This window comes from Giraffa tippelskirchi, chromosome 7 (assembly GCF_054371585.1).
Source record: "Giraffa tippelskirchi isolate mGirTip1 chromosome 7, T2T-mGirTip1v1.2.pri, whole genome shotgun sequence".
Lineage (NCBI taxonomy): Eukaryota > Metazoa > Chordata > Mammalia > Artiodactyla > Giraffidae > Giraffa > Giraffa tippelskirchi.
The window spans coordinates 8,840,012-8,867,861 of record NC_137281.1 but is presented as its reverse complement, the minus strand read 5'-3'; the positions used below and the strand labels follow the sequence as shown (position 1 = coordinate 8,867,861).

At 54.3% G+C, this 27,850-nt stretch overlaps 2 protein-coding genes and 1 long non-coding RNA gene across 12 annotated transcripts; 2 read left to right on the top strand and 1 right to left on the bottom strand.

Annotated features, from left to right (window-relative positions):
• Positions 1-481: 481 nt before the first annotated feature.
• On the top strand, positions 482-27,850 carry CCDC9 (coiled-coil domain containing 9). 10 transcript variants are annotated; one of them, XM_081515519.1, is made up of 16 exons: positions 482-1,721; positions 1,814-1,901; positions 11,112-11,170; positions 12,912-12,968; positions 13,334-13,442; positions 15,109-15,181; positions 15,310-15,414; positions 17,198-17,299; positions 17,482-17,730; positions 19,391-19,474; positions 19,572-19,745; positions 20,305-20,486; positions 22,648-22,694; positions 22,817-22,949; positions 23,404-23,494; positions 23,582-24,189. In XM_081515519.1, exons 3-16 carry the CDS (start codon positions 11,143-11,145, stop codon positions 24,008-24,010), a joined length of 1,863 nt encoding a protein of 620 aa, XP_081371645.1. In that variant the 5' UTR covers positions 482-1,721; positions 1,814-1,901; positions 11,112-11,142; the 3' UTR covers positions 24,011-24,189. The 10 variants fall into 10 exon arrangements, with proteins under 10 accessions (XP_081371645.1, XP_081371644.1, XP_081371647.1 ...); XM_081515518.1 differs by lacking the exons at positions 482-1,721; positions 1,814-1,901; positions 11,112-11,170; positions 12,912-12,968; positions 13,334-13,442 and adding exons at positions 14,215-14,289; positions 24,293-24,385; positions 25,394-25,443; positions 27,515-27,850 and having other exon boundaries at positions 23,582-23,981; XM_081515521.1 differs by lacking the exons at positions 482-1,721; positions 1,814-1,901; positions 11,112-11,170; positions 12,912-12,968; positions 13,334-13,442 and adding exons at positions 14,215-14,289; positions 24,293-24,385; positions 25,394-25,443; positions 26,007-27,850 and having other exon boundaries at positions 23,582-23,981.
• LOC145515341 (uncharacterized) lies at positions 1,744-14,137 on the bottom strand. The gene is made up of 4 exons (XR_014060848.1): positions 13,209-14,137; positions 9,878-12,043; positions 8,254-8,398; positions 1,744-2,473 (listed from the first exon to the last, which is right to left on the bottom strand). It is a non-coding gene; the product is annotated as an uncharacterized LOC145515341 (long non-coding RNA).
• INAFM1 (InaF motif containing 1) lies at positions 27,065-27,496 on the top strand. The gene has a single exon (XM_081515527.1). It carries the CDS (start codon positions 27,065-27,067, stop codon positions 27,494-27,496), a length of 432 nt encoding a protein of 143 aa, XP_081371653.1.

Genomic DNA, 27,850 nt, shown 5'->3' with positions numbered 1-27,850 from the left:
TGTGCCATTTATATTGTGTGTTCTAGGGTCTAAGTCGTGAAGAATGCATGGGTCTGGGCAACACTGGGTTTCAGTGTGGTTGTGGGTTAGGGTGATGCTGTGTGTCATTGTGATTGTGGGTCTGGGCAGTGCTGTGTGTCCTGGAACTGCGATTGTGTCCCTGAGATTTTGTGCGTCTGCGCTGCTGTGTCTCTGCGTGTTCCTGGGACCGCGTGTGTATGACACGATGTGTGTCGCTGTGATTGTGTGCGTATGGGGGGCAGGCGATGCTGCGTGTCCCCGGGACAGTGTAAGTGTGTGAGCCACTGTGATTGTGTGGCCGCGTGCTTCGCTGGGTGTCGGGGGAAGGTGCATCTCCAGGCCTCCTGCCTGAGAACAGCGACGCTGCTCTCTGATTGGCTGCGGCCTCGCCAGTGAGAGGCTTCCGAATCCTGAGGTAACTTGGTAACTCGGTAACTCGGCCGCCGCCGCCACCGCCGCCGCCGCGGTGGGGATGGGGGGGTAGGGAGGGGCCCCGCCTATATCCCGCAGGGCCCGCCCCTGCAGGCGACCCTGACCCCGAGTGCCCCTCCCGGATCGCCCTCACCCCACCGCTCCCCAAACTCACCTCGGTCTCTGCAGCCCTGACTCCATCTCCCTCTCCTGCCCCATCTCGGCCACTCGCCAGGACTCTCTCCGCCTCTGCCGTCCCCGTTTGTTTGTTTCTCCCTGTGTGTGTCCTCGTTTGTCTCTTTCTCTTTTCGTCTCTGTCTCCCACCTCCCCCTCTGTCTCTCCTTGATCTCTCTCTCCCCATCTCTCTCTTCCTGTCTCTGTCCCTCCTGAGGCTTTCTCGGGCTATCTCTCCGTCTCCCCCTCCTCTGCCTCAGTCTCCCCATCTTTGCGTCTTCCCACGTCTTGGCTCTGTCTCCCTCCCTTCCCCGTCCCCTTTCTCTCTCACTCCCACAGCCAAGCTCAGAATTCACTTTTCATTCTGCGGAGGCAGCCCGGGGACCGACCATTCGCTACTTCACCCTCGCCCCTCCCCGCAAACCCAGGCTTCAGCCACCAGGCCCCACGCAGGGCAGACTTCAGGAAGGACTTCCCTCCCTGGTTCAGCACTGGAGTTTTATCGCTCGGGCCAGGCGGAGCCCCGGAGGCCCCATGGCTTCCGGAGGCGCCCGGGCGGGATGAGCTCACTGCAAGTTGGCTTGGATTTCATCAGCTTCCTCCGCCGGAGTTGCCCCCGTTCCTCATCCCGCGCGGGCCGAGCCGGTGAATCCGCTGGGCGCCTGCTGCCCCCGAGCGGCGAAAGGAGGAAGCGCAGGCTCCGCGTAAAAACCCAACCTTTGCAGTTCACGATGTCACCAGCTCACGAGTGCGGCAAATAGGAATCCATTTCATCCTCACAGCAACCCCATGAGACAGAGACTATTTTCTATACCATTTACAACTGGGAAACTGAGGTCAGAACCTTGAGGTCGGCCGCCTGAGGTCACATATCTGGTGAATGGAGCCCTTTAGGGGTTCACATGTGAGAAGGGAATGCTAGTAATCACCCAGATGTCTGCGGTCATTTCTTCTTCTTCTTCTTTTTAAGATTTTTTGATGTGGACCATTTTTAAAGTCTTTACTGAGTTTGCTACAGTATTGCTTCTGTTTTACGTCTTGGCTCTTGGCTGCCAGGCATATGGGCTCCTGGCTCCCCGACCAGGGACAGAACCCACACCCCCTACGTTGGAAGGTAAAGTCTTAACCACTGGACCACCAGGGAAGCCCTTCATTTATTCTTATATTCAGAAAAGATTTGACTTTCTATGCCAGGCACTGTTACAGGCGCTGGGGACACAGGAGTGAAGAAAAGAGACAAAAATCCCTGCCTTCCTGGGAGAAAGGCAATGGATAATAAAATTAACAATACAAAGTGAGTCTCAAAGTAGATAAAAGAAGCAGAGAAGGTGGACCGAGAGTGTTGAGAGTGGTCTTAATCACCACGGTGACCAGGGAAGGTCTTCCAGAGAAAGTGGTACTGTTGGAAGAGCCCAAAGGGCAGGGGGAAGGGCAGGTACAAAGGTCCTGAGGCCAGAGTGGACGTGTCCAGAAGAGACAGGAGCTTCTGTGGGGCTGGAAGGGCGTGAGTAAAGAGAGAGGGATGAGAGGTGAAGTCCATACAGAATTAGATCGTGGTGAGGACTTTACTTTTTACTCTGAGTCAGGTGGCAGCCATTGGAGAGTTCCGAGCAGAGACGGGAGGTGAGCTGACTTCGTTCTTAAGGCGCCCCCTGGCGGCCAAGTGGGAAACAGGTTGTAGGGTTGTGGGCGGAGAGAGCAGAGAGCCCTGGGAGGATGCGATTGTAATAGCACAGGTTGGGGTGGTGGAGACTGGCCCAGAGTGGGTACTGTGGAGTCAGGCTGAAGGTGGAGCCGATGGGATTGGCCGAGGCATTGATGGACGTGTGGGAAAGAGAGGAATTTAGAGGGTTTTGTCCTGAGCAGCTGGAAGGATAAAAAGGCCAGGATGATGATGATAATAATCATAATAATGCCAATTCCCACATTCTGTGCACCTACTATGTGCCAAACTCTGTGACAACTCACCGCTTTACACATCCACCCTGGTTAAATCCTTCTGACCATACTGAGAAGCCAGAGGTGAAGGTGGGCAGTGTAGCATTCTGGATTTATTGAGATTTTATTTTGAAAGTAGAGTCTACATGATTTGCTCAGTAGCTATGTGTGGATTTGATGGATAATAACAATGATAGTCTACACATAGAGTGTGTGTCTGGCACTGTTCTCAGCACTTTAACTGTATCATCTTGTTTAATCCTCACAGCCTGCCATCATTAGCACCATTTTACATAAGCGGAAACCGAGGCAAGAAAGATTAAGTATCTTGTCTATGCTCAACTAATAATTACAAAAACTTATTATAGAGGTGGTAGTGTGGGCTCTGGGAGTCAGAAGGATCTCTTTGGATTCAAATCCCAGCGGGATGTGTGACCTTGAACAGCTCACAAGGACTCTGGGCTTCGGTATCCTGCTTTATAAAATGGAGATTGCAAGAGTACCATTTTTACCAGGATTTGGGAATGAGTTGCTGAGGAACAAAAGAGAACCACAGAGAGACTTCACTGGTGGTCCAATGGTCAATGCATTTGGAACTCCACGCTTCCAATAAATCAATGCAGGGGGACGTGGGTTCGATCTCTGGTCTGGGAACTAAGATTCCTTATGCAGCATGACAAGACAAACAAAACAACAAAACAAAAACCCCCAACAACAACAACAAAACTCAGCGGTAAGAAAGACTTTAAATGTTAGTACAAACTCCTTTTGGGGCTTCCCAGGTGGTGCTAGTGGTAAAGAACCCACCTGCCAATGCATAAGAGATTTGGGTTCGATTCCTAGGTTGGGTAGATCCCTTGGAGGAGGGCATGGCAACGCACCCCAGTATTCTTGCCTAGAGAATCCCACGGACAGAGGAGCCTCGAGAGCTACAGTTTCCCGACTGAAGCGACTTAGCAGGCACACACAGACTCTCTTTAAGGCCTGGGGCTACAGAGACAAGATCTTAAAACAATCATGATAAAACAAAATATTCACTCAGTCACCTCAGAGGGCCTACAAGGTGTGGTGCCCAGAGGGCAAAAGAACAAGATAAGCCCAAAGGGCCTCAGAACAAGGGAACAGAAAGCACCAGACCCTTCCTGCCTTTCCCTCCAGGTTGCAGCTGGTGCAGAATATTTGAGCCCTCCTAGGCAGCATGGCTTGTCCCTTTTTGTCTAAAGGTATCTGTCCTGTTCTTCTTCCCCATATAGGGAAAGTATACATACCTCATCCAATCAGCAAAGGGCTCACAAGACGTCCAGTCCAGCCCATTCTTTTGTTCCCTGGTTATAAAAACAGGCAAATGACCCATATTCTTTGTCGCACTCCCTTGAGCTGGCCCGCTGCTGTAACAGTGTCTCCCACTTTCATAAATTCTATTGTCCTTTTGTTCTGCCTCCTGTCTGAAAATTCTTTTCCAACCCACCCAGGGACCACAACACAAGGTTTGAGTCTTGCGAGGGCTCCTCCAGGCAGGACTCCCTGATTGCCTCCTTGCTTCCCCGGGCTCATAGGAGCTCGTCTTTTCTGTACCTTTGCCTGCACAGCTTGTGTCAGGGAATATGCCTCCCAGTGCCTCTTATTGGGCCTGGATGGGCCTGCCTCAGCCTCCCTTTCTATCTTAACAGCTGAGAATGGAGCCACCATATTCCCTTTCTTCACCCAGGACATGGCTATGTTCACCTGGCTTGCCCCCACGTTTCACTCTGATCTCTACTGAAATGTCACCTACTCCGAGAAGCCTTCCAGGACCATCTTTGTCCCCTCACTCTGCCTTATTTTGCTCCACAGCTCTCCTTTTACGTCTTCATTTGTTTAGCTACTTACAGTCTGTTTTCTTTGGTTGAAAGTCACCTCCATGACGGCAGGGACACAGCTGTACCTTCTACTTTCCATTTCACAGGTTGAAAAAAAATAGATCAAGTCTCCTCCGCAAAGCAGGTTTCATGGTTCAAGCAGGTTTCATGGTTGAATGAACGCGTCTCGGGTGGAAAGCGGCGGGGAGCGCGCCACACCGCCCCCTGGTGGCGAGTGGGAAACTCGCACCGGGGAAGTACCCTGCAGGCTGTCCAATTTCCTACAGACTTTCAGGCCCTCTGTTATTACCTAGAAGGCAATGGCACCCCACTCCAGTACTCTTGCCTGGAAACTCCCATGGACGGAGGAGCCTGGTAGGCTGTAGTCTATTACCTATGTGCTAATACTAGGACGTAACTCCATTTCACGTTAAAGACAAAGTATTGTTTACGATTATTTTTTGAACTTTCAAATTTTCCTTTTGAAATGCTTGAAAACGTTGCTTCAACTGAGGCATAACTTCCATGCTTTTGTAAGGCTCACAAAATCCCACACACGAAACTCCATGTAAGTACACCCTGCCCAGGGTCCGAGATGGGGGATGGTGATACAAGACACAGACATTACCCCTGGGAACTTCCCTCAGACCCCCTCTAGTCACTGTTCCCCCGGGGTAGCCATTATCCTGAATGCTAACAGCAGAGATTAATGTTGCCTTTTCTAGAACTTCAGACAAACAGCACCACGAAGTATATGCCCCTTTATGTCTGGCTGGCTCTTGTCACTCGGCTTCACGTTTGTGACATTCATCATGTTGCTGGGCAACGTTAGAGACCGTTTGGTTTCTGTTTCCTTTCTGGCTGCACCTCACTAGCACGTGGGAACTTGGTTCCCTGGCCAGGGATCGAACCCACACCCCCTGCATTGGAAGCGCAGAGCCTTAGCCACTGGACCACCAGGGATGTCCCCGTTTTCATTTTTGTATAGTATTCCTGGGTAGGAAGACACCACAGTGTGACTATCCACTTCGTTGACAGGCATTTGAGTTGCTTCTGGTTTGGGGTTGGGTTAGTCTGCTTAGGGCTGCCATAAGGAGGTAGCACAGACTGGGTGGCCTAAATAACAGATACTTGTTTTTTCAGAGTTCTGGAGGCCGGATGTCTGAGATCAAGGTCTTGGTGGGGTTGGGTTCTTCTGAGCCTCTCTCGTTGGCTGGTAGAGGGCCACTTTCTCTCTGTGGGCTCCAGTGGTCTTCTGTGTGTGTCTTAACCTCTCATTCATTTTTTGGCCTCAGCACAGGGCATGTGGGATCTTAGATCCCCTACCAGGTATTGAACCCACGCTCCCTGTGTTGGAAGTGCTGAGTCTTAACCGCTGGAGAGTTGGGAACTTCCCCTAATCACCTCTTCTTATAAGAACAGCAGTCATCCTAGACTAGAGTACATTCTAATGACCTCATATTCACTTAATTACCTTGGCAAAGAGCCGAGAGACAGGTAATCTGTCTCAATGCGGTCACACTCTGGGGTCCCGAGGTGGGGGTCAGGACTTCAACGTATATATTTTGGGGTGATACAAATAGCCCCTAAGAGGGGCTTTATTATGCTAAAGCTGCTATGAACATTCTGATTCGTGGCATATCTTTTGGGGAACACATGTATGTGGCACATGCGTGTTCAATCGCTTCAGTCGTGTCTGACTGTTGCGACACCATGGACTGTATGTAGCCCACCAGGCTCCTCTGTCCATGGGATTCTCCAGGTAAGAACACTGGAGTGGGTTGTCCTGCTTGACCCGAGGCTAGGTCAGGTGCTCCTCAAGGCTGACCCTGCCAAGGAGGGCTTCCTTGCTTCCCTTTTTTGTAAATTATTTATTTATTTGGCTGCACTGAGTCTTAGTGGGGGCACGTGGGATCTTCCATCTTAGTTGCGGCATGCGGGATCTAGTTCCCTGACCAGGAATCAAACCCAGTCCCCTTGCACTAGGAGTGTGGAGTCTTAGCTAGTGGACCAGCAGGGAAGTCCCAAAGGAGGGCTTCCTGGAGGAGGTGACATCTGAGCTGAGCTCTGAAGGATGAAGACTAACCAGAGGAGGAGGCTGAGAACGGTGTTCCAAGCAAGAGGAATGGCTTATTTGCAAAGCCCAGATGAGGGACAGCGTGTTATTTTCAAGGAGCTGAAAATATTGTTCCGTATGGCTAGAGGAGGGTTTCTCAGCGTTGGTTCTATTGACTTTCCGGGCTGGATAAGTCTTTCTTGTGGGGGCTGTTCTGTTCATTGGAGGATGTTCTGCAGTTTCCTGGCCTTGACCCAAAGGATGCTAGGGGGACCCTCTCCCTAATCCAAGATGATCTGGATGTTGTCAAATGTCACCTGGGGGGGAAAGTCCTCCCTGTTGAGAACCAGGAGGTGAGACCGTAAAAGGTGAGGATGACAGAAAGGGAAAGAGGCGGCCCGAGAGGTCAGCAGAGGGATGGGCAACCTCAAATCTGCTCTTTCCGCCTGGGGGACTCTATGGAGGATGGGCCACGTGGAGGCTGGCCGGGCCTGGGGACTGGGTTCAAATTCTGACCCCGCCACTGCAGTGACTGGACTGTGGCCTCCGAGATAGGTCCACTTGAAACCTCAAAACATGACCTTATTGGACTTCCCTGGTGTCACAGTGTATGAGAATCCATGTGGCAACGCAGGGGACACAGGTTTGATCCCTGGTCCGGGAAGATCCCACATGACAAAGAGGAACTAAGCCCATGCGCCACAACTATTGAAGCTCATGCACCTCGAGCCTGTGCACTGCCAACAAGAAAAGCCACCACAATGAGATGCCTGTGCACTGCAACTAGAGTAGCCCCCACTCAACTACAGAAAAGCCCGCACACAGCAACGAAGACCCAGTGCAGCCAAAAAAGATACAGAGGAATCCAGAGAGGAAGCCCTGGTGAAGGCTGAGGTGGAGACTGGAGTGATGGGTCTGTAAGCCACAGGGATGACTTGCTGGCAGCCTCCAGAAGCTGGGGCAGAAGCAGGGCCTCCAGAAGGAAGCATCTCTACTGATGCCTTGATTTCAGACCTCTGGCCGCCAGAACTGGGGAAGAATGTATGTCGGCTATTTTGAGTCACACTGTTTGTGGTCATTTGTTATCTGACACCAATCCAGCCGCTCAGCAGCTGTGACACCGTGGATGGAGCAGCCTCACTGAGCCTGTCTTCTCTTTCTGTAAAATGGGTATAAACAAGGCACCCACCTTTTAGGACTATGACACAGATGAAAAGAGAGTATCCTTCTAATCAATAAGTTAGCAAACATTTGTGACATGTTCATAGACCATCAGCTGGCCTGTTATGTGGCCAGTGGTATTACACGTAAAAGAAATATAATCGAACCCAAGTCTCCCGCATTGCAGGCAGAGTCTTTACCAACTCAGTCACCAGGCAAGTCCAACAGAAATGTAATAGTGGCAGTTAAATGCATTTAATGTGCTCTGGGGACAGGTTTTGTTTTTTTTTTTTAATTTATTTAGCTGCGCTGGGTCTTAGTTGTGGCACCTGGAATCTTCGATCTTTGATGCAGCATGTGGGATCTTTAGCTGTGGCATGTGAACTCTTAGTTGTGGCATGTGGGATCTAGTTCCCTGACCAGGGATCAAACCTCGGCCTCCTGCATTGAGAGTGTGGAGTCTTAGCCACTGGACCACCAGGGAAGTCCCTGGTCACAGTGCTAAGTGCCTCTTGCGTCTATCAAACAACACGTGTGTATTCTCTTACTGTTCTGGGAGTCAGAGATGCAAAATCGATTTCACTGGACCAAAATCAAGGTGTCGGTGGGACCACACTCCTCTCAAGGCTTGAGGGGAGCATCGGCTCACTAACCTTTTCCAGCTGCTGTTCCAGCTGCGGTCTGCATTCTCTGACTTCTGGTTCCTTCCTCCCTCTTCAGTATGAGCAGTGGAGCATCTTGCTTTATCGGCACGTGGCCTTCTTCCTTGTCAAATCTCCCTCTGCTTCCCTCTCTCGTCTTTGAAAAATGTAATTAAATTATTTTAATTTCTTGGTCACCCCCTGTGGCATGTGGGATCTAGTTCCCCGACCAAGGATTGAACCCGGGCCTCCTGCACTGGAAGCATGGAGTGTGAGCCACTGGACCACCAGGGAAGATCCTGCTTCCTTCTTATAAGGACCCTTGTGATTGGCATTGGGTCCTGCCCGATGGTGGATGGTACAGGGCTATCTCTCCATCTCAGGATTCTTGACTTGATCCTATCAGCAAAGTCCCTTTTGCCACATAAACATAACGTTCTCAGGCTCCAGGGATCAGAAGTTGGGTATCTTTGGAAACCACTATTTAGCCTATGGGATCCTTGGTGGCTCAGTGGTAAAGAAGCCTCCTGCAGTGCAGGAGACGCAGGTTCGATCCCTGGGTTGGAAAGATCCCTTGGAGGAGGAAATGGCAACTCACTCCAGTATTCTTGCCTGGGAAATCCCATGGACAGAGGAGCCTGGCAGGTTACAGTCCATGGGGTTGCAAACAGTCGGACATGACTTAGCAACTAAACTACTATTACCATTCAGCCTACATCACCCCCTGCCCGGTAGCCCACTGGGGTGGACACTATATTTGTCACTCTACAGATGAGGACCCTAGGGCTCAGAGAAGTTAAGTGACTTCCTTGTGGCCCCACAGCTCAGGTGGCAGAGCAGGGATTTGAACCTAGACAACCTGGTCTTAGAGCCAAGATATCACTTGTTCTCCTCACTGTCTCTCTGGGGTCAGGCAGCCCCAGGTTCAAATTCCAGGTCGGTTACTGAACAGCTGGGTGACTGGGGGCCAGCACCATCAGCTGAGTCTTCATGTCTAAAACGTGAGTGAACATACTACTCCATATAAAAGCAATAAACAACAAGAGCCTACTGGAGACCACAGGGAACTGTAGTCAGTATCTCGTAATAACCTATGATGGAAAAGAATCTGAAAAGGGACACATATGTATAAGCACTTATGCTAGGTTGCTTTAGTCGTGTCCAACTCTGTGCGACCCCATGGACTGTAGCCCACCAGGCTCCTGTGTTCATGGGATTCTCCAGGCCAGAATGCTGGACTGAGTTGCCATTCCCTTCTCCAAGGAATGTTCCTGACCCAGGGATCGAACTTAGATCTCCTGCATTGCAGGTGGATTCTTTACCATCTGAGCCACCAGGGTCACTCACTTTATAATATATCAACATATATACACGAACTGAATCACTTTGCCCACCTGAAACTAACACAACATTGTAAATCAACTATACTTCAATTAAAAATTAAAAAAAAAAAAAATAGAGACGTCTCTGATGGTCCAGTGGTTAAGACTCTGAGCTTCTACAGCAGGGGGCATGGGTTCGATCCCTGGCTATGGAGCTCAGATCCCAGAACCCCCAGCAGTGCAGTCAAAAGAAATAAAACTAAATTAAAAAAATTCTTTTAATAAAAATAAAAAATGGGAGTGAGAATGCTCACCTCTCTGACCGTCTGGGAGGAGCAAAGGGATCCAGACCACGTGGGGCCTGAACCCGTGGCTTCGCTCCAGGCAGGGACCCAGGCACTGGTAGCTTGGCGGACTTTTGAGTTCTTCTTACTGGGCCTCTGTGCTCTCCTTTGCAAAGTGGAGATTATAAAGAACTCTCTTCGTTGCTCAGAGTTCTGGTGTAGATGCTGAGTGTCCCGACGAGGGATTCTCAAGGTCTGGCTCACACTTCCATCTCATCTCATCCCCAGTAGACATACCCAAAGTGCTCAGTTTCCCTTTTTAAAAATAATTAATTAATTTTTGGCTGTGCTGGGTCTTCATTGCTGCATGGGCTTTTCTTCAGTTGTGGTGAGCGAGGGGCTACTCTCTAGTTGCAGTGCGCAGGCTTCTCATCGCAGTAGCTTCTCTTGTTGCGGAGCATGGGCTCTAGGGCGTGTGGGCTTCAGTAGTCGTGGTTCATGGGCTTAGTTGCTTCGAGGTGTGTGGGATCTTCCGGGATCAGGGATCGAACCTGTGTGTCTGTCATTGGCAGGTGGATTCGTTATCATGGAGCCACCTGGGAAGCCTGAAGTTTCACTTTTTTAATCAACTACACTGAGACAGACTCTTTGGCTATGATATTGGCAAAGATCAAAGAGTGAGAATAGCCCTGTACGTGAGGCTGCCAGGGGACCATGCGCCCCTGTCCTGCCTGGAAAAGTGGAAGTGAGCACTAGGTCTTTCCTGAGTGGCCACCATCAGAGGTGGCTTTCCTGTGAAACGGAGGAAGTGCAAGCCTTTGGGTCCCCCCATTTCCACAGCTTCGCCCAACACCCAGGGAGGTGCCCTTGCAGTCTTGTACATTTTTTTTTTTTAAGGCTGTGGGATCTTAACTCACCAACCAGGGATCGAACCCTGCCCCCAGCAGTGAAAGCACCAAGCCCTAACCACTGGACCACCAGGGAATTCCCTACTCTTTTTTTTTTCAGAAGGGTTTCCAACTTGGTATAAACTTCAGGCTCTACATACCCTGGGTACACCTCTCTTCATTTTTTTTCCCCTGGAAAATAAAAATGGGAGTTAACCTCTGATTCAGCAATCTGCCTTCCTAGAAGCCAGAAGAATCGTCTCCATTTACTGAGAATTTACAATATTTCAGGCCAAGCACTGGGTGTCAATTAATTCATGAATCCACTGAATTCTGCATAACAAACAGTAGGATGGTGTTATAATCTCTGTTTACAGATGGAGAAGATGAAGGCCAGAGAAGTTTCCTATGCGTGTTGCCCAAGATCACACAGTTGGTAAGTGACAGAGCCAGGATTCAAAGCCAGATCTTCTGGCTTCAGAGTCAACAGCCTTAATCATGACATTAGGAGTCCTTTTTTGAACAAGATCACAGTTCATGTACTCATAGAGATTCAACAGAAATTCATGTACCTGTAGAAATTCAATGCTGCATTGTTGGCAATCTCCCCAGTTGGAAACAATACGAACATCCATGAGACCACATGGACTAAATTATGGCTCATCTGTAGGACAGAATTTCACATGGCAGTTTAAAAGGTGGTCAACCATCCATGGCTAACTTCAAGGTATAGAATTTCAGTGCATACGTTTTGTTTCATAAACAAAGAAGAAAATAATAGTACTAGCCAAGATTCAGTCAGGGACTTCCCTGGTGGTCCAGTGGTCAGGACTCCTCGATCTCACTGCCAAGGGTCAGGTTCAGTTCCTGGTCGGCGACCTAAATTCCGCACCCCCTCCCCGCCGCCAAAAAATCACTCATTCATTAGACAAATAGGTTTTGAGAGACTCTTATGTATGAAGCACTGTTGGAGGTACTGGGGACATAACACAGACAATATAGTCAAGAAAAAAGTCAGTAAACAGTCAATCCTATAGGAAATCAACCTGCAGTATTCACTGGAAGGACTGATGGTGATGCTGAAGCTCCAATTCTTTGGCCACCTGATGTGAAGAACTGACTCACTGGAAAAAACCCGGATGCTGGGAAAGATTGAAGGCAGGAGGAGAAGAAGGTGACAGAGGATGAGACGGTTGGATGGCATCACTGATTCAATGGATATGAGTTTCAGCAAACAGATAGTGAAGGACAGGGAAACCTGGGGTGCTGCAGTCCACGGAGTTGCAAAGAGTAGGACGTGACCTAGAGACTGAACAACAAGAAAAGAAAGTGAAACATGGTAGTTTGGAGGGTAAACAGTAAGATGGAAAAATAAAATTGAAAGAGAAAAGGATGAGAGGTTTCGAAATTTTCAAATGAGTGGTTTCAAGGAAGACCTCTAAGAAGAGGTGACATTTGAATACACAACTGAAGCAGGTGATGCAGTGATTTTGGTAGGTATTTGAAACATTTTTATTTATCTATTTATTTTTGTGGCTGTGCCCCGAGGCTTGTGGGATCTTAGTTCCTGATCAGAGATTGAACGTGGGCCCCAGCAGTGAAAGCACCCAGTCCTACCCACTAGCCCACCAGGAATTCTTGGCGAATTTTAAGAATTAAATTGTATGTGTAGAGAAGGTCTCTGAAAGGCTGTTAATGATAATCATATAGGGGCAGTGGATTGCCAGGTATTTTCCCTTTCCATGTTTTAAACCACAAACTAAATTTATCAGCAATCTCAGAAAATCTGGTCTGCCCACTTACAACTGTCATCACCTCCTGTAAGAATGTTCCATAGTATTTATCATCACTTGTAACAACAGGTAAATTATGCCTAAGCTTTGTTTAATGTATGTAATCCTCTTGACTCTGTAGCCAAACCCAGCAGATCCTCCTCTGAGCATCTTCCAGGTCCCTAGAATGCACCAAGTTCCCTCACCACAGGGCCTTTGCACAGGCTGCGTCCCCTGCCTGGACAGCCACCCCCTCTCACTCTATCCTCGTCTCACTCTCAAGACACCTCCCACAGTTCTGTTTTCTGTCATTTCACATGTACTTGTGCCTTCCCTCATGAGTCCAGGGATGGGGTCTACCTTGTTCATCACCTTACCCCCCACTTCCCCATCCCCTCAATACAGAGCTGGCACTCAATGCTGATTCAGAGGATGAAGAAGAGATTCTTTCCGTTGAAAACTGTGAGCTCCTACAACTAACTGTAAGGTTTCACTGGCAGGAGGGTGGGGGACCCTCCGCCCAACGCCCAGCACAAGCTGGCAGGTCAGGCTTCCAGGAGTCAGTCCAGCGACTGGCACCTACTTGTAGGAACCAGGAAAAAGGAGACGCAAGTAGAGGCCAGAGAGAGGATGGTGTTTCCTCTGGAAGGAGGTCATTCAGGTAGAAGACAGTAGAACAAGCTTGCAGAACTCTCTACGCACCTGCTCAACCCACTCCCGCCTCCACCCGGGGAGAGGGGTGGGTGGAGGGGGTGTTGGGGGGAGGAGAGCCGCGCCTTTAAGGCTCACGGAAACAGGTTTACAAGACCGGAAGTAACCCGCTTTAGTTCCCCTCTTCACGTGGTGCAGGCAGGAAGTGACGCGCGTGGCCCGGGAGCTGCAGACGCGAAGGCCGACGGAGCCGGAGTCGTGGACGCCGCGGGGTCTCCGGGACAGGTGACCGGGGGAGGGGGCCGGGAGCGCGCCCGGAGAGGGCGGGGCCTGACGCCCCACGTTGGGGGAGCGGGCGCGGGCGCTGGCGGGGTAGCCCGCCGCCCGGGGGGGCGGGGTCAGAGTACTCCGCGGGGGGCGGGGACTGGACGCCCACATGGGAAGCTAGAAGGGTGTTGAGGGGGCGGGCCGTCGGCGGGGCCGGGCCTGGGTGGGCCGGGCTCCGGACGCGTCCGGAGCTTTAGTGGGCGGCTGGGGCGGGCCCGAAAAAAGTTATGCCTGGGCTGGGGGCGGGGCCAAATAGTACCCGGCGGGCTAGGGGCGGGGCCGGAAAGTTTCGCGTGTCCTGGAAGTGGGTCCAGGAAGTCAGGGGCGGGGCCAGGGGGCTGACCCAAGGCTGAGGGCGGGGCCAGGCGCCGGTAGGGCGGAGCCAAAAAGTTTCGCAGGAACTGGGCCGCTGAGCCAGAATTTAGGGGCGCCGGGGACGGGGCCAGATACTGACGTGCGGGGTGGGGGCGGAGCCAGGGGGCGTGACCAGAAGCTGGGCTCAGCAAGTCGGAGGCGGGGCCAGAGTGTTGGCTGGCAAGCCGGGGGCGGGACCGGTGCCAGAAGGCGAGGAGGAGGGGGCGGGTTTAGGCTGCTGCCCGGGGCTCCTGTGGGCGGGGCCAGGAAGTTGGCCGTGGCCGTTGGACGCCGGAAGGGGGTGGGATTCGTGACGCGCATGTGGGCGGGGTCAGAAGTTTGGCGGGAAAGGCGGGGCCGGGAAGTTTGCCTCTTCGGGGCGGGGCTGTGGCGTTCTGGACCAGGTGGAGACTGGAACTTTTCCTTAGAAAGCCGCGTGAGGGCGGAGAGGGTGAATACCCGGAAGGCCGAACCAGACCCGGGAAGCCTCGCCAGGGGGTCCTGCGTCTGTTGGAGGAATCTTCGTGGGGGTGCTGGGGGCGGGGCTTTAATATCCCTGAGAGTAGAGGCAGCGAATAGGAATGGGGCTCGGACTATTTTTTGAGTGTAGGGTTATAAGACGTCGCTGAAATTCCTGGGGAAGAGTCAGGTGTAGACTGTTAAGCGGGATTTGAGCAGCACCAGGTTGGGCACAGGGAGTCGGGCTTTCTTGCGCAGGTCGTGGGAGAGGCTCTTCCTAAAGCTCTCTTGGGGTAGAGGCCTGGGTTTTAAACTGCCAGCACAGGCGTGTAGAGACTGAACTAGGATTTTCGTTTTGTAGGGGGCAGTGTGGGGTGTTTCCCTAACTGGTGGGGCGGGCCCAGAACTTTCCCAGGGTGTGTGTGACTACATTGTTTACATAGGAAACGAATGGGTCCAAAACCCTCTAGGGAGGACTGAGTCTAAACTTTTCCTGGTAGGGGGTGGGCTGGGAGTGAGGGCGAGAATTCCCTTGGAGTGAAAGGTGTGTGTGTGTGTGTGTGTGTGTCCCTTAGGAGTGAAGGGAGTGTGTGTGTGTGTGTGTGTGTGTCCCTTGGAGTGAAGGGTGTGTGTGTGTGTGTGTGTGTCCCTTGGAGTGAAGGGGGTGTGTGTGTGTTCCTTGGAATGAAGGGAGTATGTGTGTGTGTGCGTGCGTGCAGTGTGTGCATTTGAGGAGCCCCCAGTCTGGGAGAGGAAGAGACAGATTGAGTAGAGCCATTGACCTTAGTCCTTCTGTTCCCTCTGCCCTCAGGAGCCCCAGTGCTGTGTCCGGATTCTGCAGGGGAGGTTTGCTGGGACCCAGGTCCCACTCTGCTCGTGGAATGGTGAGAAGAAAAGTGGGGGTCTCTGAGATCTGAGCTTTGGTGCAAGGGGCTTGGGAGGAGAGGTTCCTGACTCGCAAACCCTGGGGCGGGTAGAGGTTTTCAGCCTCTTATTTGTCTGCTCCTCTCAGTCAGCCACACTGGATCTGAAATCGAAGGAGGAGAAGGATGCTGAGTTGGACAAGAGGATCGAGGCTCTTCGGCGGAAGAATGAGGCCCTTATCCGGCGCTACCAGGTGCCCTAGCCCCGCCCTGGGAGACCCCATCCCCTCTCCTCCCCGCAGTGAGTTTCCCTCACCTCTCCCTTCCTTAAAATCTTTTCATGACTCCTCATCACTGTCAGGGTAAAAGCTGAGGGCCTTAGCTTGGAATTCGTCTTTTCATTCCATCATTCGTTTGTTCGTTCACAAATATTCACCAGGGCCCATTGCTCAGTGGCACTGTGGCAGCAGCGGTGATGGAGGGGACCCCGGGCCTGCCTTTCAGGGCTCACAGGCCAGTAGGGGCCCAGCCATGGCTTCAGTCAGTGATGAGCCAGAGTAAGCCACGCTGGGATGGAGGAGGTCAGGGTTCTGTGAGAGCCCGGGGCGGGTAAGAGGGGGTTGGGGGTTGGGGGCTTTTTACCCAGCCTGGGGGATATTAAGGAGGACTTCCTGGAGGAGGGGATTCTGAGACTCGAAAGGTGAGTAGATGTTAGCCAGTCTTTTTTTTTTTTTGGGCTACACCATGAGTCTTGTGGGGGTCTTAGTTCCCTGACTAGGGACTGAACCCAGGCCTATGGAAGTGGAGCACAGAGTCCTAACCACTAGACCACCAGGGAAGTCCCAGCTAGTTGAAAAGGAGAGCAGAACACACATCACACACAGGGGACAGTTTGTGCAAAAACTTGGAGCTTAAAGTTGGAGGGTCATTTGGAGGATATTGACCTGGAGAGACCAGCTGGGGCCCGGCCATGCAGGGCCCAGAAGGCCATAAGGCTAAGTGTTTGGACTTTTTCCTAAGGACACAGGGGAGCCATCGAGGGCTTTGAGTGGAAGTGGGGCCAGGTCAGAATAGGTTTGTAGGAAAACTCCTTTGGTTGCTGGGTGGTGGTAGATGGGAGGAGAGGACACTGGAGACAAGGAGGAAACTGGGGCAGGGACTTCAGCGGGGGGCGCGGGGTGGGGGGCCATATGGAGAGGAGGTGCCTGGCCTGGGACAGGGCTGTTAGGAAGGACTCAGTGACTGATGGGTGGTGGTGGGAGGTGAGGAGAGGATCCAGGATGAGGCCCAGGTCCCTGTCACAGGTGCCAGAGTAGATGGTGGGGCTGTCCCTGAGATAGGAGGAGGAGTAGGTTTCATTTATTCATTCTTTGTGCATTCATTCATTTAAAAAAAAAAAAGAAAGGATACTGAGCCTCTGTTGTGTGCCAGGCAGTGTTCCAGGCTTGGGGTATACATGAGTGAACAAAACAGATATCCCTGACCTGGAGTAGATTCTGTTATGGGGAGGAGCCAGATAAGAAGCAAAATAGACATAATGTCATGTTGTGAAGGGGGCGGTGGTGGGAGATGGTGTGTGGAGAATGGCAGGCGAGCTGGTCAGGGAAGGCCTTCCTGAGAAGGGAACTTTTGAGCAGAGACCTGCAGGAGGTGAGGGACTGGAGAATCTATGGGGGAGGGGCATTCCCGGCAGAAGGAACAGCAGGTGCAAAGGCCCTGAGGCAGGTTTGAGCCTGGTATGTTCCAGGCACAGTGAGAATGTCACAGCGAGCGAGAGGAGAGAGTGGGAGATGAGGATGGGGTGGTAACGAGACCACACCCTGTGGAGCCCCATTGGCTGTGGGGGAGCCTTTGACTGGCTCAGAGGGTCTGAGCAGGGCAACAGCCTGGTGTGGTTAGAGGGAAGAAGTGACCAGCTTTCTTGTCTAGAGCTCTAGACAGAGGTCTGCACTGGGGCAGACTTGGAGATAGTCAGGGGAGTGCAGAAATCTGGCTGGTACACAGGACCCCTGATACCCGCTATCTCTGATCTCCTAGGAGATTGAGGAGGACCGGAAAAAAGCTGAACTGGAGGGAGTAGCAGTGACAGCTCCCCGGAAGGGCCGCTCAGTGGAAAAGGAGAATGTGGCAGTGGAAATGGTGAGCTCCACTCCAGGGTGGGAACTCGTGAGGACAGGGAGGGGGTGAGAGTTGAGACCTAAGAGCCTTCCCAGCTGCCCCAGGCCTGTGGGGGCCTCGATCCTGGCAGCCGCCCTCTGGGCCTGGGGTGTCCTGGTCTCCCTGCCCCAGTGACCGTCCTCTACCCCCTCCCCCCTTTCCAGGAGAAGAACCTGGGTCCCTCTCGGAGGTCTCCAGGGACCCCTCGGCCTCCAGGGGTCAGCAAGGGAGGCCGGATCCCCCCTCAGCACAGAGGCCGGGCAGGCATGGGCCGGACATCCCGCAGCTGGGAAGACAGTCCTGGGGAGCAGCCTCGTGGAGGTGCTGGGGGCCGCGGCCGGAGGGGTCGGGGCAGGGGGTCCCCTCACCTCTCTGGAGGTGGGGATGCCTCGACTGCCGACCGCAGATCCAAGGTAGGAGCCGAGAGGGGGCTGAAGTCTGCCTGAAGCCTGTTGGGGAGGCTCAGCGTTGTCCTGTCGCTCTTTCTGTTTCTGCTCTCAAATGGATTTTCTCCTTCCTCCATCTTTCACTGTCTCCGTTTTCTTTTTTGGACTCTCGCTGCAGCTCTTTTTCATCTCTGCCCTTTCTTCCTCTCTCCCCCAGACCAGCGCTGTGGGTACTCTCCTGTCTCTCTCTCTATGTCTCCCGTTTTGCGCTCTGCTGTGTGCTTGGTCATCTGCCTTCCCTTCCCTTTGTCACTTTCTGGTGCTATCTGCCGGGTTCTGTCCAGCGCGCATGTGCGCATGCTTTCCTTATTTGTGTGCGCGTGCGCACATGCTCTCTCTGTGTCATTCCCTGAATTAGTTGGTAGGGAGCGGTCAGGTTCTTACTGTACCTGCTGTCAGCAGATTAGCAGAGTGGGAAGTTGCCCAGCCTCGTGGCTTAGGGGACAACTTTCTATGAGTTCCCTGTCCTTGGGCAGCTCACTTCCCCTCTAGGAGATTCCAGGTTCTCACTCTTAAATGGGAATGAAAATCAGGTTTAAAGGTTTTCACAAGCATCATGTGACATCAGGCATAGAAACCGTCAGATTAGGTGCTCAATGTTGCGTAAGGATGTTTAGAAAGACCCCAAAGTGCCATGGCATCAATCAAATAGAAGTTTATTTCTCTCTTGTATGCTGAGTCTTGGAAGTGCAAATGTTCCCAGCATCTTGGGCACATACTTATCTAAAATTCTGTTACCACCCAGGGGGGACAAATTGTTACCTGAGAAAGGGAGGAGAATGGATCGTGGGGGTCACTTGGCCATCTGTCAAGTTGTTACTGTGGCAGCCATTACAGGGGTCCCCAACCCCTCTCCCAGGCTCAGCATTTTGCCAGAAGGATTAACAACTGAGATTTATTACAGGGAAAGAATACAAAGCAAAATCAGTAAAGGGAAAGGGCCCATGAGCCAGAGTCTGGAGGATAGCAGGGGCTAGCCTTCAAGAGTCCGCGTCCAGTGGAGACACAAATTGTTGTTTAGTCACTAAGTTGTGTCCGACTCTGCGACCTCGTGGGCTGTAGCCCACCAGGCTTCTCTGTCCATGGGATTTTCCAGGCAAGAATACTAGAGTGGGTTGCCATTTCCTACTCCAGGGGATCTTCCCACCCAGGGATCAAACCTGTGTTTTCCTGCATTGACAGGCAGATTCTTCACCACTGAGCCACCAGGGAAGCCCAAAGACACATAGGCTGCACTAAATTGTTCTTCATTGACAACATATGTCAAAGTTCATCTACTGGGGACTCATTAGAGAGCTAGTGCCCAGGCTTCTTATCCGAGGCATAAGAAGCTGGTCACATAGGTCTCTTCTGCCTAGTACACACCCAAATTCCAGACCCTAGAAGGAAAGTGGGTGTACAGCATACACTGTATTGTTTGCAGAAAAAGTCTAGGCACGTGGAGTCCCGCTTACTGGTTAACTGTTGACAGGACATGCAGAGAGCCAGTGTCCAGGTGCCTGCCAGGGGCTGCCTTGCATAACAGGTCTAAGGAGAGTGCCTCAGATGGTGACAAACGCTCGGATTAAGTGGTTCTTTCTGAGGCCCTGTCTCTCTCTCTCTGTCCTCCCTTCCTCCCTCCAACAAGGAGTGGGAGGAGCGGCGGAAGCAGAACATTGAGAAGATGAATGAGGAGATGGAGAAAATTGCAGAGTATGAGCGCAACCAGCGGGTCAGTGCCACGGGCGCCCCCTGGCGGCGGGGCGGAGCTGCCGGGTCGGGGGAGCACTCCAACACCCCCACCCCCAACCAACTCCACATGCCCGCAGGAAGGCGTGCTGGAGCCCAACCCGGTGCGGAACTTCCTGGACGACCCCCGGCGACGCAGTGGGCCCCTGGAGGAGCCTGAGCGGGACCGCCGGGAAGGCAGCCGCCGGCACGGGCGCAACTGGGGGGGCCCTGACTTCGAGCGGGTGCGCTATGGCCTTGAGCAGGAACGGCAGGTGGGTGCGGGCGCCTGGGCCCCGACGTACTGCCCAGCAGCCAGTCTCTGGGTTCCACGGGGAGGGATGTGTGTTGAATGCCGGGCACAGCAGCTCAGGACACAGCGGGGAGAGGCTGCAGCATTGTGCTCAGGCTTCCCTCCGGTTGATGGTTGCCCTAGAGCCATACTGCTTTCTGTGTGTAGCTTTATGATGTGTTTTAGTGTAGTTTTCCTCCTTACTAACGTTAGTGATGTTTACTGGGTACCTGCCCGGGGCCAGGTGCTGTTTTAGGGGATGGGGCTAAATCAGTGGCCATGTAATGAGATGGCAGATAATGCTGAATGTTGGGAAGATGGTTGCAGCCCAGCCAGGTGAGGGCAAGGAGAATAGAGAAGGATCTGGGGTGGCCTCTCTGAGGTGCCACGTGAGCAGATACGACTTTGATCTCCACCCTGTCACCTGCTCCTCCTGTGACCTTGAGCCAGGGGCTCTACCTAGGAGCTTTGGAGGCCTCAAGGAGGGGGTGCAGGGGGGAGAGAGGTGGGCGGAGACCTGACTGCCCATCTGTTGGGGGCAGGGCCGCCGGGCCGGCCTGGGCGGCGCCGGAGACATGACGCTCTCCATGACGGGCCGAGAGCGGTCCGAGTACCTGCGCTGGAAGCAGGAGCGGGAGAAGATCGACCAGGAGCGGCTGCAGAGGCACCGCAAGCCCACCGGCCAGTGGCGGCGGGAGTGGGATGCGGAGAAGACGGATGGCATGTGAGTCTCCGCCCTGCCCACCCCTGTGGGGCTCCTCGACCTTGGCCCTGACTTCTGACTCCTTGGCCTTTCGGTTTTCTCGTCCTGTGTATCAGCACAAGCTAGGTAACACTGCATAACCATCAGCAAATCTCGGGGGCACAGAAAAGCGTTTCTTTTTCCTTTTTTTTTTTAAACACCAAAAGCATTTTGTATTGGGGCATAACCAATATAACAACAAATGTGGTAGTTTCAGGTGGACAGCAAAAGGACTCAGCCATATTTTTTTTACAACCATTTATTTATTTAGGTATTGGCTGCGTCGGGACTTAGTTATGGTGTGCAGGCTCTTCATTGTGACCCGCAGGCTCCAGGGTGCCTGGGCTCAGTTCTTGTGGCACTCAGGCTTAGTTGCTCTAAGGCTTGTAGGATCTTAGTTGCCCGACCAGGGATTGAGCCCAAATCTGCTCTGGAAGGTGGATTTTTAATCACTGGACCGCCAGGGAAGTCCCGAAACATTTCTTTCTCCTGTGCTCACGGGTCTTCTAAGTTGGGCTGATTCAGGCTGGACTGGAAGCTGTCGGTCCAGCTGGGGTTGAACTCACTTCCACCCTGTATGTGTGCATTCTGGGGTTCGCGCTGAGGGAAGGGGCTACTGGGGGAAGCACTGGCCATAGTATTGGCAGATGTGCAGGAGGGAGAGTGACACGCTTCCCCGTTCTGTTAGCCAGCGACCCCACCTTACTGTGGCAGGAAGTTAAACTCTGCCCACTCTTGTAGGTAGTACTGCAGTGGTTCTACAGCCAAGGGTGCGGATGTGAGTTCTCATGCAGGGAGGGCTTGAAGAATTACAGCGATGACCCCTTGGCATCCTCCCTTCATCCCTCTAACCTCTGCCACCTACCCAAGCACCTTATCCCGGTGGCATTATTATCCTCAGGTCTGACTCTTTTGGGTCCCAGGAAACATCTCAGTAGTCAAACTTAAAGTGAAGGCATCATCCATAGGAGGACTAACTGCCATAGCAAAGGCGGAGAAGATTCTGGAAGAGCTGCTGAAAGGCAATCTTAAGATGGACAGCTGTCGTTTTTACATCATCCTCTATCCTTTGCCACAGTGCTGGCTAAAGAAGAGGATCTTGTCTTTGCCTGGAGGTCGGAGCATTTATTTTTGGATTGTGAGCTAAGCCTTTGCCAGCGTGAGAAACATTTTGCAGATGTTGTAGCTGATCTTTCTGAGGGGGGAGGCAGGTGAGCTTTTGCAGAGATGTTCTTAGTCTTAAGACAGAGAAAGTAATTGTTTTTCTCTTATGTCCCCAAAGCAGCCTGCAGCAAGTCTCATGTTTGCATTGAATAGAGCAAATTGTGCAGTGAATAGAGCTAATGTCAGATGCTGAAGAATAGTGAAGCAGAGTAGGGAGAGGGTTGGAGGCTACTGTTTTAGACCTAGATAACGTATGTAATTGGGCTTCCCAGGTGGCGCTAGCGGTAAAGAACCCACCTACCAATGCAGGAGAGAAAACAGATGAGGGTTCAATCACTGGGTTGGGAAGATCCCCTGGAGGAGGGCATGGCAACCCATTCCAGTATTCTTGCCTGGAGAATCCCATGGACAGTGGAGCCTGGTGGGCTACAGTCCATAGGGTCGCAAAGAGTTGGACATGACTGAAGTAACTTAGCACGCAGCACAATGTATGTAATAATATGTGATTGGAAAGTTTAGGAAGGCCTCTAGGCTGAGGCCTGAAGGATGTAACGGGGTGGGCCCTGGAGAGATCGGAGGAAGCGAGCCCCAGGAGTAGCATGTGCAAAGGCCGTGAGGCAGGAGCTCTGTGTGGTAGGAGAACTTGCTAAGCTTGGGAGGTGAGAGAGAGTGATGGGAGAGGAGGCTGGACAGGAAGCTGGGGATATTGTACTTTCGCATTTTTGTTGAGGTGGGGAATTGCTGTCAAATACTGATCATTTTTCTTTCTGCATTTGTACTACCACGTCACATTTGCCTCTTGTCTTTTACCTGATCCTGTGCTTTATTCAGTGACACTCTTCCCCCATTCGGGTTGATGACCTTGCTGTCTGTGATCTTGATTTCGAACCGTGGCCCTCACCTCCCCCGATGACTCTTCCTGCCCTACCTGTTCTCCCTGTGCCACCAGCTGCCTGCTCACCCCTTTCTCTTTCCCCAGGTTCAAGGATGGCCCAGCCGTGGCCCTGGAACCATCCCACCGCTATGGTGAGTGGGAGTTCTTGGGTGGGGTGAGGCAGCTGGCTGGGCCGGGGGGGGTGGGGCAGAGTAGGGTGGGGGTAGCTTGTACTGTGCCCTTCACCTCTGACTTTCTCTGGGTTTTGTTGCAGATGACCAGGCTTGGGCCCGGCCCCCCAAGCCCCCCACTTTCAGGGAGTTCCTGTCCCAGCACAAAACTGAGGTCAGCCGCAGAAAGAAGAAGAGCAGCCGACCCCAGCCTAAGGCAGCCCCCCGTGCCTACAGGTGGGGGCCCCTTCCCCTTGCACGTGCACAGCCCCAGCGGGGCTGTGTGGCTCTGCCCCTGGTTGTTCTCTGACTTGTGTGTTTGGGGGGTATTTCTGTCCTTTCTTGGCTTTGTCTGTCTCTCGGGCACTTGTCTCCCTGTGGGTCAGGCACTTGGTTTCCGGGGTGTTGGGGCCTGGCTGTCGCTTTACCTTCATCTGTTTCCTCCTCCCCTCCCACCTGTCTCCTCTTCTGCCCACCTGGCCCCTCTCTACCTGGCCACCTCTGACACCCGGGATATACGCCCTGTTTCCTCCTTGGTGCTCTAGCCTGCTGGCTCCTTGTCTGGAAATCCCAAAGACCTGCTCTCTCCACCTGTTGAATTTTGCAGCTCTGTGTTTGGGGAGGAGCCTGGGGTGGGAAGCCCCTTCCTCCTGTCCATCTGGGCTTTACTCCTTTCCTCTGTCCCCTCCAGTGACCACGATGACCGCTGGGAGACGAAGGAGGCTGTGTCTGCGGCTCCCGAGCCCCCTCAGCCTGCTCCCCCCAAGGAGGCACCCACGCAGGTAGGGCGGGCTGTCAGCTCCCGGCAGGTGGCATGGGGATGCCTGGGGCCTGCAGCCTCTCTCTGACCTGCCTTGTGTTCCTCACAGCTGCCTGAGACCCCGGCCCCTGCCCATCAGCCTCCTGAGGAGGAGGGAGAGGAGGGCGAGGATGAGGGGGAGGATGAGGGGGAGGACGAGGAGTGGGAAGATGTGAGTGAGGATGACGAGGAGGAGGAGATTGAGGAAGAAGAGGAGGCTGATGATGACAAAGAAGAACCAGCTGGAGATCACCAACCCCAGGAGGCCGAGCCCAGCAGGAGCCCCACCAGGGAACACCGTGACAAAGAGCCTGCCAGGCCAGAAGAGCCCCTGCCACTCCCCCAGGCCCCTGCCACGCCTTCCAGCCCCTTCTCGCCCCCTGGGGGCCACCAGCCTGTGTCCGACTGGGGTGAAGAGATGGAGCTGAATTCTCCCCGGACCGCCCACCCGGCAGATGCTGTCTCTCCGGGTGAGGCCTGGCCGTTTGAAAATGCATGAAGCTGGCTGCTTGTGTGTGTGCTCGAGGGGTGCATGGGGGACCCTCAGGACCCAGGGACCTTGTGTGCCCTGGTGGCTAGGGAGGATGGTCCATGCCTCTCTAGAAGGCCCACCCCCAGATCCTGCCCTGCCCTGAGCCCTTCAGAGTGCCCTCCCCAATAAAGAGATCACTTCCTCAACCTGTGTCCTTAAACCCCCTCTCACTCCCCTAGGGCCTTCTGTCGTGGGTGGGTGGGGGTATTTGGAGGGGAAGGGGCTTGACTGGGCTTCCCCCTTCCCCAGGAGGTGACCAGCCAGCCCCTGCCTCCTTGGAGAGAGGGCCCAGCGCCCCAGGAACCCAGAAAGCTGAAGAAGAGGGGTCTGAGGCAGCTCCAGGTTGGGGGAGTGGCTGGGGTGGTGGAGGTGGCCTTTTTCCTTCAGCTTTCTCTTGGGTTGAGGGGAGGAGGGTTTGGGGGGAGTAGAAGGGAGTGGATGCGTCTCCATCATGGCCCAGAGATGAGGTGAGGGGGGCGGGGCTAGGCTGCTGGGTGGGAACGAATCCAGGGTCAAGAGGGTGGAGCTATAGGGAGGACTTCCAGGAGGAGGCCGAGCCACTGGGAATTGAGTGGGGGTGAGGGGGTGGAGCCAGGGTGGGATTAGGAGGTAGAGGGCTACCCCAGGGGTTCTGGAAAGTAATCTGGAAACAAGGGGGTGGGTTAAATTGATAGGGAGGAGCTTAGAGCAGGATTTGAAATACAAGTCGGTCAAAAATAACCGGGGAGGAGTAATGGTTCCAGCTGTGGGCGTGGTTACAGTTTTGAGGTGTAAATTAGTAAATGAGGTAAATTAGAATAGAAATACATAAAATACTGGGGTAAAAATTGTGGCGTCTAGCGGACCTGGAGCAACAGGCAGAACCCAGTCTCCTCCACCAGGTGGAAGCTGGGTTGTGGACCTCCGACCTCCCCGAGGAGTAGGGGTTAGGACTTGGGGGCAGAGCCAAGGAAGGTCTGGTTAGGATTCAGAAGGTGGGCAGGGGAAGTGGAGGTAGATCCTGTAGGGCAGGCTTGCTAGAGTTGGCTTATGTCCGTGGGGTGGGGCTGGGATGGGAGAGGACAAAGTTTAGGATGGCGGCCGAGGCCGGGGTACCCGAAGCGCTTTGTCTTTGGGTCACGTGACTGCGATCTCGCTGTATCAGATTATGTGTTCGATTGTAAACAGGGTTCTGTTGCGGAGGTGGGGGGTGTGTGGCTGCGTAGGTCCTCTCCGGGGATTAAAGGAGCCGGAGACTCGTAAACCGCTTAACGTCGGGTGGGGCGGAGGAGCGGGGCTAGGGTGTCCCGGGTCCGGCAGTGGGGGGCGGGGTTACTGTTGCCTTCAGGTGACCGCCCCTTCTCTTCGCAGAGGCGGACCCCGAGGGCCAAGAGACGGCAGAGATCGCCGACTTCCAGAGGGTGCGTTTCTGCAAAGTGGTGGCGGCCGCTTCGCCACCGGGGGCCGCCCGCTGACCGCGCCGGCTGACTGCGGCCTCCGCGCTCTGCACTAACCTTCCGCCGCCTCGCTCCTCTGCCCTCTGCTTCCGCCACTCCAGCCAGGAGAGGGTTAAATGTAAGGGCGGAGGGAGGAGCCAGGGATAGTGAACCGAGTGGGGCCAGGGCAATAGTCCAGTCTCAAATAGGGGGCGCCGTGGCACCAGCGTGGCTGAGACATCCCCGAGTTACCCACTTTTGGAGGCCATGGGGGCCTAGGTGCCAGTTCCCGGGCCGTTTTCCGCCTCCTGGAGCTTAAATCTGGGGCATGGCTTAATAACCGGTGACTCTTGAAGGACCTGATTTCCCCGGCTGCCGGCTGGTCCCTATTAAATGCAGTGCTTCCGCTAACCTTTGAACTGTATTTCTGGCGGGGGCAGGCTGGGTTGCTGTGCTTGGCGGGCTTGTTCGTGGCGGCAGAGGCGGGAGGAAGGGGCTGTTTCTTCTTCCACCCCCCTGATACGTCTTCCCTCCCCCTCACCCCACAGGCCTCCCCGAATTCCTGAAGACGCTGCTGGGAGGGGACTGACGCTTCCCCGCCTTGATGGGGAGGGGGCGGCAGGAGGGGCTTAGTCTGGATCTCCGAGCTGTGCTCTATCCTCCCCGGAGCCCATTTTGGACCCCATGGCTTTAGAGGGAGAAATTGAGGGTGGTGGGGAAGGAGATGGGAAGGGGGCGTGACTGGGGCGTGGGGCGGAGCTGGAGCTTCGGGGTCTGAGTTTAGACCTGAATACACAGAATGTGGAGGAAGAGGCACGTCCAACGAGGGGCGTGGTTAGGATGTTTGGGGCCCGCATTCTAATAGCGGTAAAAACAAGGAAAGGTGTTAGGAAGTGAGGTGGAACCACAGCGCAGATTTAGATGGGAATCCCTAACGCCGGTGTGGGGCGCAGCCAGCAGCAGAGAGCTTGGTTTAGAATGGGGTGCTCAAACTAGTGGGGTGAGGAGAAAGAGGCGGAGTCTGGATTGAAGATAGATGAGGATAGGGGAAGAAGACGGTGGAATTGAATGCTGGAGTAGCGTTTAACTTGGCCAAAGGCAAATTACAACTGGGGCAGGACTTAAAAGGCCTGAGCTTGGCAAGGGAGCGGCGGAGCTAGATGCCGGGGAGAAGTCTGAGTCCCGAAAGGGGACGGGTAGGGCGCTGGGAGGAGGAGAGAGGAGGTAAGCTCCGGGGCAGGCATAACACCAAAGCCTGGCAGGAGTCGGCTGGGCCGAGACCAACATTTGAGAAAAAGCAAGGTATTGCATGCTTGGGGTGGGGTCAGAACGCTGTTGTTAAGCCTTAGCTTGATAGTGGTTGGCCGGAGGCTGAGGTGGGGCGGGCACAGAGCGCGGAGGGGGCCCGCCCACGCGGGGGCGTGCTTACGCTGGCGGGGGCGTGGTTGGGCGGGGGAGAGTTAGAGCCCGGAGGAGGCCGCCCACGCGGGGGCGTGGCCACGCTGGCGGGGGCGGGGTTGGATGGGGAGAGTTAAGCGCGGAGGCGGTCCTCCGGAGGGGGCGGGGCCTGTGCGGGCTGTGGCTCCGGGCCGAGTGGGCTGCGGGGATGCGGGGCACGAGCTGCGTGGGCGGCGGCGGCGAGAGCCCGGGTGGCGCCGGGCTGAGCGAGGGCCAGCGGGGCCGTTGGCTGCGCCTGGCCCCGGTCTGCGCCTACTTTCTCTGCGTCTCGTTGGCTGCCGTGCTGCTCGCTGTCTACTACGGTCTCATTTGGGTTCCCACGCGGCCCCCTGCAGCCCCAGCCGGCCCGCCGCCCAGCGCGCAGTCCTCTCCCTGCGGCGCCCGCGCGGGTGCGCTGCCTGCCCCGGCGCCCGCCTCCGCTTCGGTCTCTTGCCTCCTGGGAGCCCCTGGTGGGCCGAGACCCCAGCTCGAGCTGCCGCACAGCCGCCGCCGCCGCCACAGCGACCCCAGCCACCGCCGCCCGAGCCGTCAGACGCTGGGGAAGACACCGGAGGCCGTGGGGGGGCGAGGACCCGGGTAACCTTATTTTTCACCCAAGATGGACCGCCAGCCTTCGAGAGCCCGGCGCCCTCACCGCGGATGCGCCGGTCCGGAATTGGTGTCTGGCTCCTTCTTCATGACATCGTCTAGCGTCTGCGGAGCCGTCATCCTGAAGAATGGGGGGCGAAGGGGAGCCGTCTCTGGGCCTCGCCCCTCGCGGCTCCTCCGCCGTCAGACCGGGTCCTCCACCATCTGGCAGACCCCATACTGATCACCGCCTCCTGCTCTTTCCTCCGTAGCATTCTGAGCACGGAGCCTTCAGCCCGCCCTTCTTCTCCCTCCCTGAATCTCCGTGCGCATCTATCCACCTGCAATAAACTCCAGCCCCAGCTGC